The 15,440-nt window shown below is 40.7% G+C and overlaps 1 protein-coding gene across 6 annotated transcripts in view; it reads right to left on the bottom strand.

Moving 5' to 3' along the window:
* MANBA (mannosidase beta) overlaps positions 1 to 3,489 on the bottom strand; it is a gene marked incomplete at its 5' end in the record, with an annotated part of 56,019 nt that extends 52,530 nt beyond the window's left edge. For all 6 annotated transcript variants that reach the window (XM_082282267.1, XM_082282269.1, XM_082282268.1 and 3 more), the window contains one exon: positions 3,307 to 3,489. In XM_082282267.1, the coding sequence (XP_082138393.1) occupies positions 3,307 to 3,489 (183 nt within the window). The remainder of the gene's footprint in view (positions 1 to 3,306) is intronic.
* Between the last annotated feature and the right edge of the window lie 11,951 nt (positions 3,490 to 15,440).

Below are 15,440 nucleotides of genomic sequence, written 5' to 3'. Positions count from 1 at the left end.
CAAGGGTCTTCCCCAAGAGCATTTTTTGAGACACATGCATTTCGTGCATTCAAGAAGATGTGTTTCTCCAATGCATATTTTATGAGCCAGAGTAAAGATATCTCTAGAACAAATGCTAAGAGGATCCAGAGAGATGAGTAATGAACCCTCAGCGTCAGAGAGATGTTTTTCAAGTGTATGGCCTGCACAGCAGATTAAAGTAAGGCTACAGACACGCAATGAGCTACAGCATCCCTGTGCGAAAACAGTTTGTGTGTCGACCTAAATTTGAAATGAACCACACAGTGATAAATTGCTTGCAGCCTACTCTTGCAATCTAAGCCACATTCTGAAGGCTTAATATTCATCAGCTTACCCCTGCTGCCCTCCTTCCCCTCATTTGTGAGATGCCCACTAAGCTACATTGCAGGAGTAGGGCCTTCCAAATTTTGCTTTAAATTTCCCTTTTGGGTGCTAATCCATTGAAAATCTCACAGATACAGAAGCAAAGGATGCAGTGCTATTTGCCATTTCAAATCACACAGAAAAACGGCATGTAGACTTCACCAGGTGAACACAGGGGTCCTGCTATCCAGAATGATTTTGTGGGACTAGCTTTGTTCTCCTATTTCCTGGTACAGCTTTTCAGACCAATCTCCACTTTTGATTACAAGTTGCATTACTGATCTAGTGACATCTTCTGTAAGATGAATAAGATCCTATATTCCATTGCAAAGAGCAAAAGGAGCAAATGAAAAAAATATCTAATATCAAAACTTGTATTTAGGCATCTATAATAAATCTCCTACTTCTATACTTGACACAACACCAAAAAGGGCTGATTTCCAGAGATAATGAACTCTGAAAACATGGAGCAACCAGTGCTCCATGCCTCTACAATTACAGCTGTGTGCATGCTTTTGTAAAAATAGGAATATGATTTTAGGCAGCTGCACTTGAAAACCTTTGGTCACATTCACCGCAGTGAATAACCCTCAGGACAAACAGCTGAGCCCTCCTCTGGAGCACGAAGCCTCGAACTGCAATAACAAATGATGTCACTGACTCCCTCCAAACAACTCAGGCTTGCTGCTTTGCAGAATGCAACACCTTTGGTGACAAGGATTGAATACATCTAACACCATCTGGAATAGGTTTCAAATCTGCTAAGGTTGCTCCCCTGTTTTTGTATGGCCTCCATTCTATCTTTTAAATAAAAATGTGATTTTAAAATAATTTAGTTATCCTGGTGCAAATTTGTGTGAATGCTTCTTTCTGTAAACTGAGCTTTGCTAAACTGAGTAAGAACGGGTTTAATTAAGATGGCCTTGAGTTACCTGTACACATCTATACATAGAAACAGTTATCTCATTCTGAGCTTGGAACTAGCCAGCCACCAGCTGGGTCCAGTCCAGAGGTCAAGCAACCAGACTAGTGAACCATTTTGGTTAACTCAGCACCTCAACAGTAACACCACCAATTTAGCAACAGCTTCCAGTCCACAGCAGGTTCATACCCAGCCGTACCAGCACGTGTTTGGAGCAAGTTCTTACTTGTATTCAAGTAAACATGTAAGTGACCACAACCAACCATCATCGATTTAATTAGCCAAGCATCCACTGCTGTCCAGCCGGCTGACTAACCTCTCATGCTTCTGTGCAGACTTGGGATTCTGCCCAGGCACGTGAGAGTTCATCAACCTCATTTCCAAATATACTGCTAAACTGCAAGTCAGTGTGCAGCCATGCAGCTAAATTAGCAATCACACCTTCTCACTTCCTAAGTGTACTTAGTGTGAGTAGTTAAATGTGAGTCTTTCATTACATCATTGTCTTGCACGCCTGAGTCAGTGCATTGGTCAGTTTCTCCTGGATGATTATTCACACTTCTTGCACAGCACCTCCCAGCACAGCCAAACATCCCAGATGTTCAGTTTACCTTGTGCACTTTTGCATCAGAGAAACCGGCACAGTTCCCTTAACCGATCCTCCACATAAAGTCTCCCTGGCCCCTGCACATTTGAAAACTATAGAAAAGCCCTTCCAAAACCTTAATTCTCTATGTCCAAGATGTCACATCACTGAGCACACAGACGTTAAAACAAGAGACCATCATAGCTCTGCCTACCCCTTCATAACATATTTCTTTTTCCAATGTTGATGCTTTGTATCTGGCAATGACACTCTTTGGAATCTATTATTAGTGCTGGGATTCCCAACCTGTGCCAACACAGAAAATGCTAAAATTATCCTGACCAAACGGTGTCACTTTCTCCTTTTACCTCTCTAACTTTAATCAGAGTATAATAAGCTGAAGGATAAAAACTGAGAAATAGAAAATACAAAATGCATGCATCCAGAATGTGTTTTTAAAATAAATTATGCGCAAAACCCACACCATTGGGCCCACAATAAAGGAGGGATAATATGATATACTCACAGCATACAACAGTACTTTACATTTTCCAGCACAGAACTGTATGTATCACCTTTATAGATGACTTTGTTAACTTCACTGTGTTTTGTTTCTTTTCCTTGTTCCAGGTACATGTTTCATTTTCTTCGTTTCCTTTTAAAAAGGCATCTTATTTCAACAATGACGCAGTTAATGCCACGTTTCTTGTCAGGTCTGAGTCACAAGCACCTTATGCTAGTATCAGAATACTTTGCTATCAATCTGCAACTGCAGTTTTGAAAATTTGTACAAGAAAGTGGTTGCTGCCTTTTTATAAACTTAAAAATGTAATATAAGCAAGCATAAACAGAAGCAGAAAAGCTTCTTCAAAGTGTTACGACAGGAGCTTGTCCTTTAAATTTAACGTCTGTTCTTGTGTTTCAGAATATACGAGAATATATTTAGGCAGAATGGGTGTATATGTTCTCCACTGTTCTGATATTCTCTGCAAGTTTTAAAAGGGCTTTTTAATGGCCTGAAATCCCTAAACTTATTGCATCAACAAGCCAAACTTTAGGAGGGTGGGTTTAACTTTTCATTCTTTTGAGGTATCACTGTAGGTCTGTAGGTAAGCATGACTTACATGCTGTGAGGGTATTGCAGGTATCTGGTGTCAGCACCTTGGCTGCGTGTCAAAACCACAATCTTACATACTGCAAAACTTCCATTTGTATCCTCGGCCTTATGTGCGACTGAGGACACTTCAGCCACCAAACGAAGCCCGGCTGCTGCACCGGCGACGCCAACCAACCCTGCAGTGGCCGGGCAGCTCCGGGGACGGAGCTGAGTTTTGGGGGGCTGGTTCTCCCCTCCGAGGCGGGCTGCCCACGGCGGGTGGGGCTGCTCCTCGCCTCGGCTCTCAGAGTACCGTACCTGGATGAGGCCCCTGCAGAGCAGCGCGGTGTGAACGCAGCCCGGCACCTCCGCTCGGAGCGACACCGAGCCGTTCCCGCTGCGAAGCCGCCAGCTCCCCCTCAGGCTGCGCACCTCCGGGCCGCCCGCGGCCACCGCCAGCGGCAACAGCAGCACGGGCAGCAGCAGCGCCGCGGGGCCCATGGCGACGGCCACCGGCAGCAACGAGCCGGAGCAGTGCTTCGAAGTAAGGAGGAGAGGGAGGGAGGGAGGGAGGGAGGAAGGAAGGGAGGAGGCCGGCGCTGCTGAGGGCGATGCAGCGCGGCTGCGCGGGCGGCCGGGGGCGGCTCTGGCCCGGCTGAGCGCGGCGCGCGGAACGCGAGCGGCAACGGCTGCGCTCCCGCCTCGCTTGCAGCGGCCGCTGGCAGCGCACAGCCCTGCCCGAGCAAGTCGGCGAAGCGGCGGGTTGGTGTTATTTTTTTCCTCCAAGAGGCACGGCTGAACAATGATAAGAGGAGCTGTAATACGGTTACGAATCTCTCAGATGCAGCAATTGCACTCGGAGCTCTAGAAAACGGCAGGGAGGCGGGATGAGGAAGAGCTGTGGCAACACCGCAGTGGGTTTTGAATGTTGGCTCCCTCGACTCTTGAGGCTTTTATACGGCCTCAGACTTCCACCTCCTTTTTTCCATAAAATTACAGAGGCATATAAAACCGTAACAAACGTCATGAACATCTCAAAGTACTGTGGTTTCCTCATAAAGGAGGGCTGTGGATTGTTTCTAAAAATTCAGAACATTCATCTGCAAAGGGACGGAAGCATCTGCTCCCAAGAAAGAACTCAAAGTACGGTTTTCAAGTCACACTGTAGCTTTCCTGTGTGCCCTCGCAAGGTTAATCCCTTCATTCACAGCCCAAAAGCAGAAATTAAAGCAACAAGTTTTTAAATAGTTCCGTGGGTGGCCTTAGCTACTCTCCAGGTGTAACATCCCACCCTACTTCATGCTGTGTTCCCACTGCACCAGGGGGTGCAGAGGGTTCGAGCTCACCTCCATGAACTGAGAATGTTTCACACCAGCCCCAGCAGCTAAAGCTGGGCAGAACAAGAACAGGGACATCAGAGTTTTGTTTCAGCTCCTGGCTTTCACACACCTATTTCAGCTTACCATAAGAATCCATCCTAAATTTGTCTTTAAGGCATGACTGAACATGGTCAACATGCCTATGTATTTTTGATACAAATCCTTTTGAGCTGACAACCCTTCGTTTCAATACAATACAAAAATACCAGTCCTTCCATTCACCTACCATATAAAGAAAAACTACACAATCCAACCACAGGTAATTTTTTCACCTGTGAGAGCACAAGGCAGGATGCAGTTCTGAGAAACACTGGTTCAAAGAGAAAGACAGTAGGTGATCTTTTTTTCTCTTAAAAAATTTCTGCTGCCAACTTCAAAAAGGGATAGCTGGGACTCAACACTGTTGGGCAGCAGAAGGCTGTGTGAAACGTAGCTGTTAAAAAGCTATCATTTTAGATTGAGTTACCCCAACTGGCTTTGCATGCTGTAGAATTCAGTCAAAATTATTATCTTCTCACCTTTAATAGTGCAGACTATAAAATGATTATTCATTTATAGTAGAAAGCCTTGCTCTGTTTCTGTCCTCATCTGTCAATGAGTAATGTTTTCAGGGCAATCAAACATTTCAGTGTTCTTCCCTTAAATTCAGTGATACAACACTAAAACCATTTAAACACTGTAGTGTTGCTTGAGAGATCTTATGGGATATTATTTCTCAAGAAGCAGATTTACAGCTGTCAAAGAACAACTGCAATTTTTTTTTAAATAAATCTTTTCCAGCAAGTCATGTGATAGGTTCCCACTAAGAAGGAAACTGCATTTCAAGATGTTTACTGTACTTCTGTGTTTTCTTTGCCTTTTATTCTTTCTGCTTAAGACTGACTGAAGCAACACACACACACACACACACCAAAAAACCTTAACCTAAAAACAATGCTGTAATTAAGTATTCTGAGAACATGCTGTTTCCTTGTTCAAGGCTTATAATTAAGTTAAATCATGTCTCATTTTCATGTCCCAGTTTTAGGGTTTGTTTTTTGTTTGTTTGAGGGTATTTTTAAACAAATGACATTTTTGCTGTTTCAAGATATGAGCGTTTTAAAGGCTGTGGTTTAATCTTTTCAAATCTTAAGACACAAAGCAAGATAAAGCATGTACTTTCTTTCACTGTGTACCATATTAACTCTCTTTCTGAGATACCACAAATTTAGGAGGTTATTACAATTCTTACTTTACGATACTGCAAGCAGATATTCTTTATCAACTAAAACAAAAAGCTGAAGACAGAGCCATGCCTTTAGCTCTATTAGAATAAATTCAGAGTAGTTCCACTGAAGCTGCCCAAATTCTGCCATGTTAATCCAGAAGTGCTTTGTTTCCAAATGCTGTGCAGTCTCTATCAGCACAACAGGCTGCTGCTGTTTTCTCTCTCAAATTCGTGTTCAACGAGTTCATACAAAAGGTTTTAAACTAAGAGGTTCTCACAGATTTGGATGCAGTACTTCAAGATATTACTGCCCCCACCTGTCCACCCTGTACCATTCTTCTGCTGAAGGTAAACACCTCTGAAGTCAAACAGGACTTGTGTTCACAGCAGTTCGTATCAGGGCATGCTCTCTCTTTTGGTAACTGTGCTGTTGCGGATACCACCACCACAGACTATTTGTCAAAGATGCAAAGCAACTAAAGGATCACCGACCTTGGGGAATTTTCTAGAGATGCAGCAATAACAATGTATATATGTTTGTATGAGTGTAAATACCTGCAGGCAGCACAGGATATCCATTTGAAAGCCCCACAGCTCCTCAACATAACACCAGACCTCTGTTTTCTGACTGCATCTGCAGAACAGAACCACTGTGCTAAACAGTTACTCTCTGCCCTGGAGAAAAGACAATATGATGCAGGGAGCTCTCCAGCTATGGATTTCTAAAGGACATTATTTTGTACTTATCTTGAACTCCATCCAAAAGGATGTTAAAAATAAAATGGGGAAATAAATTAAGATTGCTTTTAGATGAGGATGCTATTAATACATTACTAGAAGAGAATGTTGTACTAGGTTATCACAAGCAAAATACAAAATGACAATCTAAATGGCAGGCCTGAAGTTTCTTTCATAATTATGGCAAAGTCTGTAGGCCATTGCAAGGGGATTTCCTTAGCAAACAAAATTACCCAACACTAACAATCATGAGTAATTAAAAATAAGTACGTAGAAGGGAAGCTGCTGCTGCAGGCAAATGCTGTAATGGAAGGGAAAAAGCAAAAAATACCTAATAATAATTTTAAAATTTCATAAGCAGAAAAACAGGTGATGCCTTGAGTATAACCTTCATCAGTTATGCTGGGGTAAAACCCTGTATTTGTATCTCTACATAACATCTTGCTTTGAGATGCACTTACACCAAAGGATTTAGGTGTCAGGTTACCACCTTCCATAGCACAGACAGAAAAAAGCCTAGGGATCTCTAAAGCCAGCATGGCCAGATTTCTAAGGTCAGGTTATTCTCTTAATTTTATAAACAATTTTGAAACAATCCTTATCTATTTATAAAATTATGTAACACTGATCATTGCTATTTACCTTTTGTTTCATAAGCAGCAAAGTCTTGTGTGGTGCTCTCCAAACTCCCCTTTAACTCTCATTAAAACTTAAAACATTCTGATTCTCTGGCACTTACAGGAAATAAGTAGCACAAATGGAGACATTATGAAAATGTTGCTTAGCCTTTCTTAGAGGTCTAAACCTAGACAGCCATCTGTGACCACAGTACAATGTACGACTCATCCCTGGATGTCTCAAATGAAATCCCTCAAAATGTGGGTATCGTAGGTAGCAAACTATTTTCCCCATGATGACAGTTTGAGAGGCTTCACTGAGCCCATGTGCTTGGCACTTTACCAACTGAGAGCAGGACATACCAGATAGATCACACTAAATATGAAGCATACATCCAGCCTACTGTTTTAATGAATGTTTTCTGTGCAGGTGAGTATTAAGAGAATGTCAACAAAGGTTTGTAGCTGATAAATTGGATGAGTAAATGTAAATGGATTTGGAGTTGCTGAAACAGCTGGGAGCTGCATTTCTTTTTCTAACTCAAGTGACTCCAAACAAACCACTGGGACAGATCAGGACCTCTGTTTCTCAGACCTTCAGTGTGGCTAATGCACCTAGCCTCAGCACTAGGACAAACTCTGTTCCTCCATTTCTACCAAAATGACTCTAATGCAAGCACCAGGAAATATTCAAAATAACTTCACTGAAAACTGTGGATACTCTGGAGACACTTTTTTTTCCTCTTGAAAGATGAATGATTATTTCATCACCTATAAGAATTTCCGGAATTCTTAATCAATGAAGTCCTCACTGAATCAGCTCAAGCTCCACTTAGGCAACAGCATAAGCCAAGAGCATGGCTACACAGGAAAAAATACTCACTTGTCTGAATGAGTCCAGTGAAAACCCTTTTACATAATAGAGCTACACCATCATGCAGTCCAGGAAGCTACATGCCCTATTGCTTGCTGCACTGGTACAAATGTCTCAGGAGTTACAGAAATTGACTCATGCACATTCATGCAACAGGCATACTTTAATATGGGCTATATATTTTTTTTTTCCAAATGAATTAATACATAAACAGCACTAAAAATACTACTTTATACATACACCCACCTGTATAAAAAAAACCTTATGTGCTTGATTCTCATGGCAACAAAAAGGAAAATACTACTGCAGTATACAAAGAGTACTGGAAGGATCAAAGAGTATCTCAAACTGGAAAGGACTCATAAGGATCATCAAAAGTCCAACTCCCTTCTCCTTGCAGGACTAAATAAAACTAAACCATATGACTAAGAGTAACATCCAGATGTTTTTTGAACTCTGTCAGGCTTGATGCTGTGACCATTTCCCTGGGGAGCCTGTTCAGTGAAGAACTTTTTCCTAATGTCCCACCTGAACTTCCTTGACACATCTTTATTCCATTTCCTTGTGTCCTCTCATACTGTCTGACTAGATCTCTTGTTTTGGTACCAGTCAGAATTTTAATATTCTGATATTTACATTGGAAGAAGGGAAGGCAGGCAATAGTTTTATGGCTAGAAACATTAAAAAAAAAGAGCCTTAGGGATTTGAAAAGAACCTTGTCTCTTCAGCTCAGTCCTTGGGACTCTTGGGAGTGGCCATGCTAAAATACTACTCACACACATTTGTTTACAGCAAGATTCTCAGCCCAGTGGATCCAAATAATCTGGTGCCCTAATTAGTCCCTATGCCTTTGATTGCTGCTGCAGGGGTCACTGTTCCATGGAAGAACTCTTTTTTTCTCACCACTAGGACTATGGATAAGCACAAATGCAACAGCAGCCTGTAGAGGGGTTCTTAAAACCACAAGAGATCACTGCTTGGAATCAATCTCCTCCAAGATTGTTTCAGCAAGAGCAAAGATCTTCAGCTAGTCTAAGATAATACAGATCTAATCAAAGGACTAAAGATGCACTATAACTTCAATTAAATATTGTATAAAATACTCAGCATACATTTTGAAGTCTACAGAACATTTCACAGAAGTGCCACAATATTCTGAAGGTACTTAAAGTTCTAATTAGTGTGTTGAAGAGTGAACAGCCACCTAAGCCTTTGGCACTTTTTACATACTAGCAAAATAAACAGCATTCAGCAAACAATCATTTCCAAAGGTATGGCTTTCTGATAAAAGGGTTTTGTCATCGAAGGAAGCCGTCATGACTCCAGAATGTTATTAAGCACTTAGCAGGTTCAAGATGCAAAAATCATCTTTAGTACTTATCTGTCAGTAAAGGTTCTGTTGATTCTCTCAGCATATTTTCAATACAGTTTATCAACAGTGATCGTATTGACAAATACTTTTAAAAGCCTGGAACTGCCCTGAGGAATTTCAATCACACCAAAAAGATACTTAAAACCATTTAAAAAAGATGTTTTAGGCAATTCAGTCTAATGAAGTACTTCAGTATGGCTAGCAAGTTGACAAGTAACGATTTTTCCACAATAATCACTTTGGAGTCCTCCGTACGTGGTCAGAGACATGAAGGTATCCTTGGATGACAGAAGGGTACAACTAAGCTTCTCCTGCCACCTCTGCTTTCACAGTTAGCAATGGACAGCTTAATGCTGACATAAGAAAGCCACTGCATGTCTAGAAAGTCACTCGTTGTTTAGTGAACATCTTGGTGATAGCTTGAACTTGGAGTCTTTTCAAGACCTCTTTTGTTGTGTTCTCTCATTACCAAGGATGCTGATCCACTGTTTATCCTTCCAGCTTCCCGGCAATGACCCATAATCCTGTAACCACCAACTATGATTACTGCTACTTCCTCCTAGCAGAACTCTTCAAGAAGAGCTTATCAGCTTGCTGCAGCTGGCTCAGAAAGTACAGCTGGCTGCCCTCTCCTCTGTCCACACCCTAAATTATTCATGATGTATGTGTCAGCATATGCTTCATGGGAACTTCTTTTTAAAACCTCACTGAGGTTTACAACATTGAGCTTTCCCCCGTCACTCTGTCTCTGCATTATCTGCACTCTAGATTTCTAAGCCTAATACGTGACCTTTGTTTTACCTGTACTCACATAACCTAAAAACCTAAGGAAGTTTCTTAATCTATTTTTTTCAGTATTTTTACAAGCTCAACTCCCAATGAGAACTACTGCATTGATAAAGTAAAAAGTTTTGCTACCCCTTCCCCTTTTCTTCATACTTTGCACCTTAAGAGGCATTACTCGCCCTAGCAATTGTATAAAATACTGGCTCATAAATTGGAAGCACTAGAGTCTCCAGGCACTGCCTAGCTAAGCTACATGAAAGACATTCCCCATCAGATCAGGGAAGGCAGCAAAAAGAAGCCCTATCTAGCAGGGCAAACGTATGTGGAAAAAAGGAGTTCAGGTCTCTAAAGAGTGAAGACAAACATGGCAGGGTGGATGTGGGAAGGATAACAAGGTTAGGAGGGCTGACTGGTCAACTATAACCTATTTCTGTACGTGGTCTCCTGCCCTGGGAACCAGAGATGTAGCTTCAGTTAAATAGCAAAGGGCAACTTCGCTTTTCATCTTCCTTTTTTTCTCCCATCCCACCCCTCATAAAGCAGAGCATAATGCATGCATAAGACATTAAGATATCACAGCAGTCAAGTTAAAACAAAAAAAAAAAAGAAAAAAAAAAGGCTGTTTCAAGTTAAATTTTACATCCAAAAATTACAAGGTAACTGTTCAATGTTTTTCCACAAACCTATCTTTTCATGTTACCACTCTGAAAATTTGGAGTGTTCTTCTACACCAGTCTTATCAGTATTGGAAAGAATATTATGTGCAAAAATATGACTCAGGGTTACCTGCATTTTCTCAAAGCTTGAGTTTTCTTGTATCATTTATAGCTAATCCATAAAGAATGCTTTTCTACTTCTCAGTTTATAAATAAATAGTTAAGGCTATGAAAAGTCACATCCTTTGCACCAAAACAGTAGTTCTGAGTGTGAAGTGCAGCACATACGAAGTAGGAGAGGACAAAGAGAGCTAAGTAGCAGCCATCTACCTACCTCCTCTCTAATTCAATTGCCTGTGATTGTGTGAAAGTGCTGCTTTTAATGAATTTGGAATGGATTCTCAGGAAACATAAATCACGCTGTAAACAAGAACTTAAGAGGTATCTTTGTGAAATACAACTCAAACTGTAAAAACAGAGCAGTTAGTACAGCCAACCAATAAAACCAAGGGATCACAATTCATTTACACAAGAAAGTTCTACTTCTTATGCTGGTTAGACTCATCATCTGCACTTGTGCTCTGGCAGCTTGTTACTGAGCTTAGACCAAACAGATACGCTTGAGAGGTGCAGTAGTGTAACTCTTCACAGACAGAGATTGACCACCTAGTCCCAAATACTAAATTAAATTCTTCAGCCAGCACTAATCCATTCTATAAAAATATCACTGCCATGTTCCACTAAGTTTGTTACCTGAGAACTCCTATAATTACTAACAGTAGTCCTCTCCTCAATGTTCTTCTGAGTACAGACACAAAATCTAATACCTTATGAGGAGATCTGGACCTCTTACTCCAACAGGAGCATTCTTAACCTTGCGGTAGGAAAAAGAAAAAAATAATGGTTATATTGAATAGATCCTTCAATTACTGAGGTATCTGTGAATTAACTTTCAGCATTCACTGTCAGAGCAGGATTAATAGCATGGCAAGTAATCTGCAAACCTTGTTTTAGCAAGAGTATCCTTCCCCAAAGAATTAACAGCTTCACACTGACCAGCGATCTTTGCCAGAGCTATGACAGATCTCTACCATTTACCTTCATAAATTTGCCAGAAGGGATTACAGACTCACATTAAGTTCTGTAGGCAAGGTTGCAAATTGCAGTTCCTCCTTTAATCTCAAAAGGATTACAGTTGCACATTCAGTAGAAAGTTGTGTTCCAGAACATTCTCTAGAAAACCCCAATACCCCATAAAACAAAACCAAAACAAATGGAACCAAACAAAAACCCCCAGGACTTATGACTGAACAGTTTCGTTTTTGACTTGCATCAAAGACTGTAAGATAAGAAAAGCTGAGGCTTACCTGGCCAGAGGGGAAAAAAACCAAAACAGGCTTGACTTATAAACAAGCACAGGCTTCTTCTCAACATAGATGAAACTACCATGCTCAGTGTCTAAAAATGCTTTCTAAGACAAGAACATCACCTGTTAGGCAGCTCTTCAAAACACAGGTAACAGCCTAATTTTTGCATTCCCTCTGATGAAACATGAGATCACATCTGAGACTAAACTTGAGTCAAAATTCCCATCCCAGATAAAGGTAAAGGCATTTCGAAATTCTGTCTCCACACCCCTAGTCTGCCAAAGCAGCTGGAGCAAAGCCAGCTGCCCAGCTCTACAGCTGGCATTCTTCCCATGAGGATAACGTTGTATCACCACCATCTTCTAAGCAACTGCTTATATGCTGCACATGTTAAATCTGTGATGGGACAATGCACAGTTAATATGAAGATGAATGAAGTTAAGGCAAAAGCCAGGATTACCTTATCTGCCAAACCTAGGACTCCTAAGTACAGAGCTTAAGTATTTCTGCTTGAAGCTGCAGAAAGAGAACCAATCTCAACAGCAGCCATTTAAAGAGAGGCGCCTTCTCTTCCAGAGTACAGGAAAAACCCCAGAGATCAAAGATCAGTATTAAAAGTTGTTGAAAACCAAAATATTCTGATCAGCTGTGTCTCCTGATAAAGTTTTCTCCCATCACAAATCAAAATCCTTCACTGTTTGAAGAAAATACTGGTCTCACCAATACTTCTAATGCATAGGCAAAAAAACCCCAAACAAAAAAAAGCTATTACCAGAGAAATTTTCAAGTGTTACTTTACACAGAGCTGTCCTATCAATTTCACTGTTTCACTTCTGGCACCTATCACTGTAAAGATTATGCTTGTCACCTCTTCTAACATACCCAAGGCAGACAGCTGCTCTAGGAATAGTTACAGCCCTTACTCCTGCTTATCCAGAAGCTATTGAACTCTTTGCCCCCTAACTGACTGACATTAAACCAACCGTTGCGGCACAGAAAAAAGACACTGACAACTTTGGACTGTCCCTGCAGAAGACAGAGTGCTTGCTTCTAAATGCACTGGAGACCAAAGTTACTGCAGAACTTACTGCTGCCTTTACCAAGAATGCTAAGTCAGTTTATGAGCATCAGCTAAACCATGACAAACACCAGTTGAGGAACAGTTCTGCACTACACACTACACACCTGCAAGAGCTTGTCTGTCTGCGCTCTGGTTTTCCAGATAAGGGTTGTTCTGAACTGCTATTCTCTGACAGGCTAAGATAGACACTTAAAATTTTAATTTATCAACTATCTTATTCCAGATCATTTTGAAACCAGTGGCTTCTAATCTTTACCTTCTGTACCTTCCCTTTACATCATTTATTTACCGAGTTTTGTTTCCTGTGTTCCCATGCTTTCTCATTGGTCCTGCACTGCTGCCAAAATACAAGCCCTTGGCCTGATACTGGAAGTATTTTAGCCATAATTCCATCTACCTTTTAAGACATGCAATAATTGCCTATCAGGATCTGAAGCCAACAGTTCTTCAATTTACACCTATTTTTATATTTATACTGAAGACAATGGGGTAAAATACCATCCATTCAGTAACACCAAGTACCAAAGACCAAAAGGCAGGTGAATCCAATGAGTACAATTTTTTTGTTTTCACATTTGAAGGAATGAGTGTTCTAGAAAAATAACTTTTGTACCTTAAGATCCTTTATTGATCATGGATTATCTCATTCCATTGTTCTAGTGCTAATTTGTTCAACTAAAGAGGGGTTTGTCTTAGCCTCAGTTTCATGTATGAAGCTACAAATGAATTGGGGAAAACCAACTGATTTATTTTTTTGAACGGCTATAAACACAGCAAGAAATCCTCAGCTGAATTCCAACTATGCTTTAAGTTCTACTACGGACATGCAGACTGAAAACTTCTGAATCACCAGCCACATTTGATGGGACCCAAGGTATCTGCTTCAGATGAAAAACACTCAGATGAGAATTCAGTGTTAAAACACTATTTTTTATAGCAATGAAGGGTTTGAAATAAAATGGCTAGAGAAAAACTGAGGGGAGGCTGCAAAAAATAATACAATAGACTTCTTTAGAACATTTCTGGCTGCAAGTGTTTAAACCCTCACGTTCTCTACTAATTAATGCAAACTCCTTTCTGCATAAGCATCCAACAGGACCGGTATTGTACATCTGCACTCCCATCTACGAACTCGTTGTCTTTTAATCATTTGCCAGCCTGTAGTTCCATGCCTCCACAGCAACCAAAGCTTGCTGTTGTGGTCTGCTTAAAGCCAGATTTTTCAGAAAAGGTTAGCATCTGTAATGTTAATATAAAAACTATGGCACAGGGCAACCAAGTAGAATGTTTTTACTCAGGCATGCAAAAATGTGTGTATACTCATTTTATAACAAATACAGATGCCGTGTGCATCAGAAGACAGAAAAATCAAAAAAAATCCCTAGCCAATACTAGATAACTTTTTCCTGCATCCTGTAAACTCTTTTGTGCTGAAAACCACTCAAGGATTTTCAAGGGAAACTTGAACAAACTGACTGCCATAATGTTAAATTCAAACCCCAATTAATCACAGCAAGCAGTCTTTAAAAAATTATTGCAGAAACAACACTGTCGTTTTCTTTCCCCGTTATGTGTCTACTAAATCTAAGTGTCTTGGCTTGACATTTTGTTCTCTATACTCACTTTGAAATGAAAGTCATTAAAATAGAGATAGATTTTGTTTAATCCAAGTTTTGTAGGATGGAGCTGACTGCTCTGAAGCTATTACAGCATTTATCATGGCAAAAAAAAATCTTTTACCACAACAGGACAGGAAAATTCACATTTCCAAAACTTGCACTTTTTACATTAAGTTCAAATGGAAAGTTTTCCACCCTCCCTATGTTCCAAAGTAACCAGGATCCACTATGTAGTTTTTAGACTACCTGTGGCTTTGGTATGTAGATTACTCATTGAGGTAAACAGCAGTTAAGTTTTTTGTTTTGACAAGTCTTAGAATTCTTCACCATCTCCTTAATAGCTCCTGTCTACCAGCTCCTCCCCTTGCCCCCCTGCCTGAACAGGAAGCCTAAATGTAACTTGTACCGGAGGCCTGCACCAGACACGAGGAGTCTGCTTCAAGGACAAAACACCAGCTGCCATTTCCCACTTCAGACCTTCAGCATCCATCTAGAACATCCACAATCCATCCCCATTCTTTCATCAAAATACACACTTGCTAACTACAATTATTACAGTGGGAAAATAACAAATGCAAAAAAGAAACATGTACTGGTCCAAACAGGATTTCCATTTTCCATGTAATATTTTACTATATTCTTCTTCCCTGACGCTTCAGAATCCACAGCTCCTTGTGTCGTCTAACACCTGCTGCCTTACACCTCACAAAACATCGCTCTAGTTGATCATGTGATTTCAGTGGCTGTGACTCCCAG

Source organism: Coloeus monedula (assembly GCF_965178545.1).
Source record: "Coloeus monedula genome assembly, chromosome: 5".
NCBI classification, from domain to species: Eukaryota; Metazoa; Chordata; class Aves; order Passeriformes; family Corvidae; genus Coloeus; species Coloeus monedula.
The sequence above is the reverse complement of the archived record's forward strand: the minus strand, read 5'-3'. Positions and strand labels throughout refer to the sequence as shown.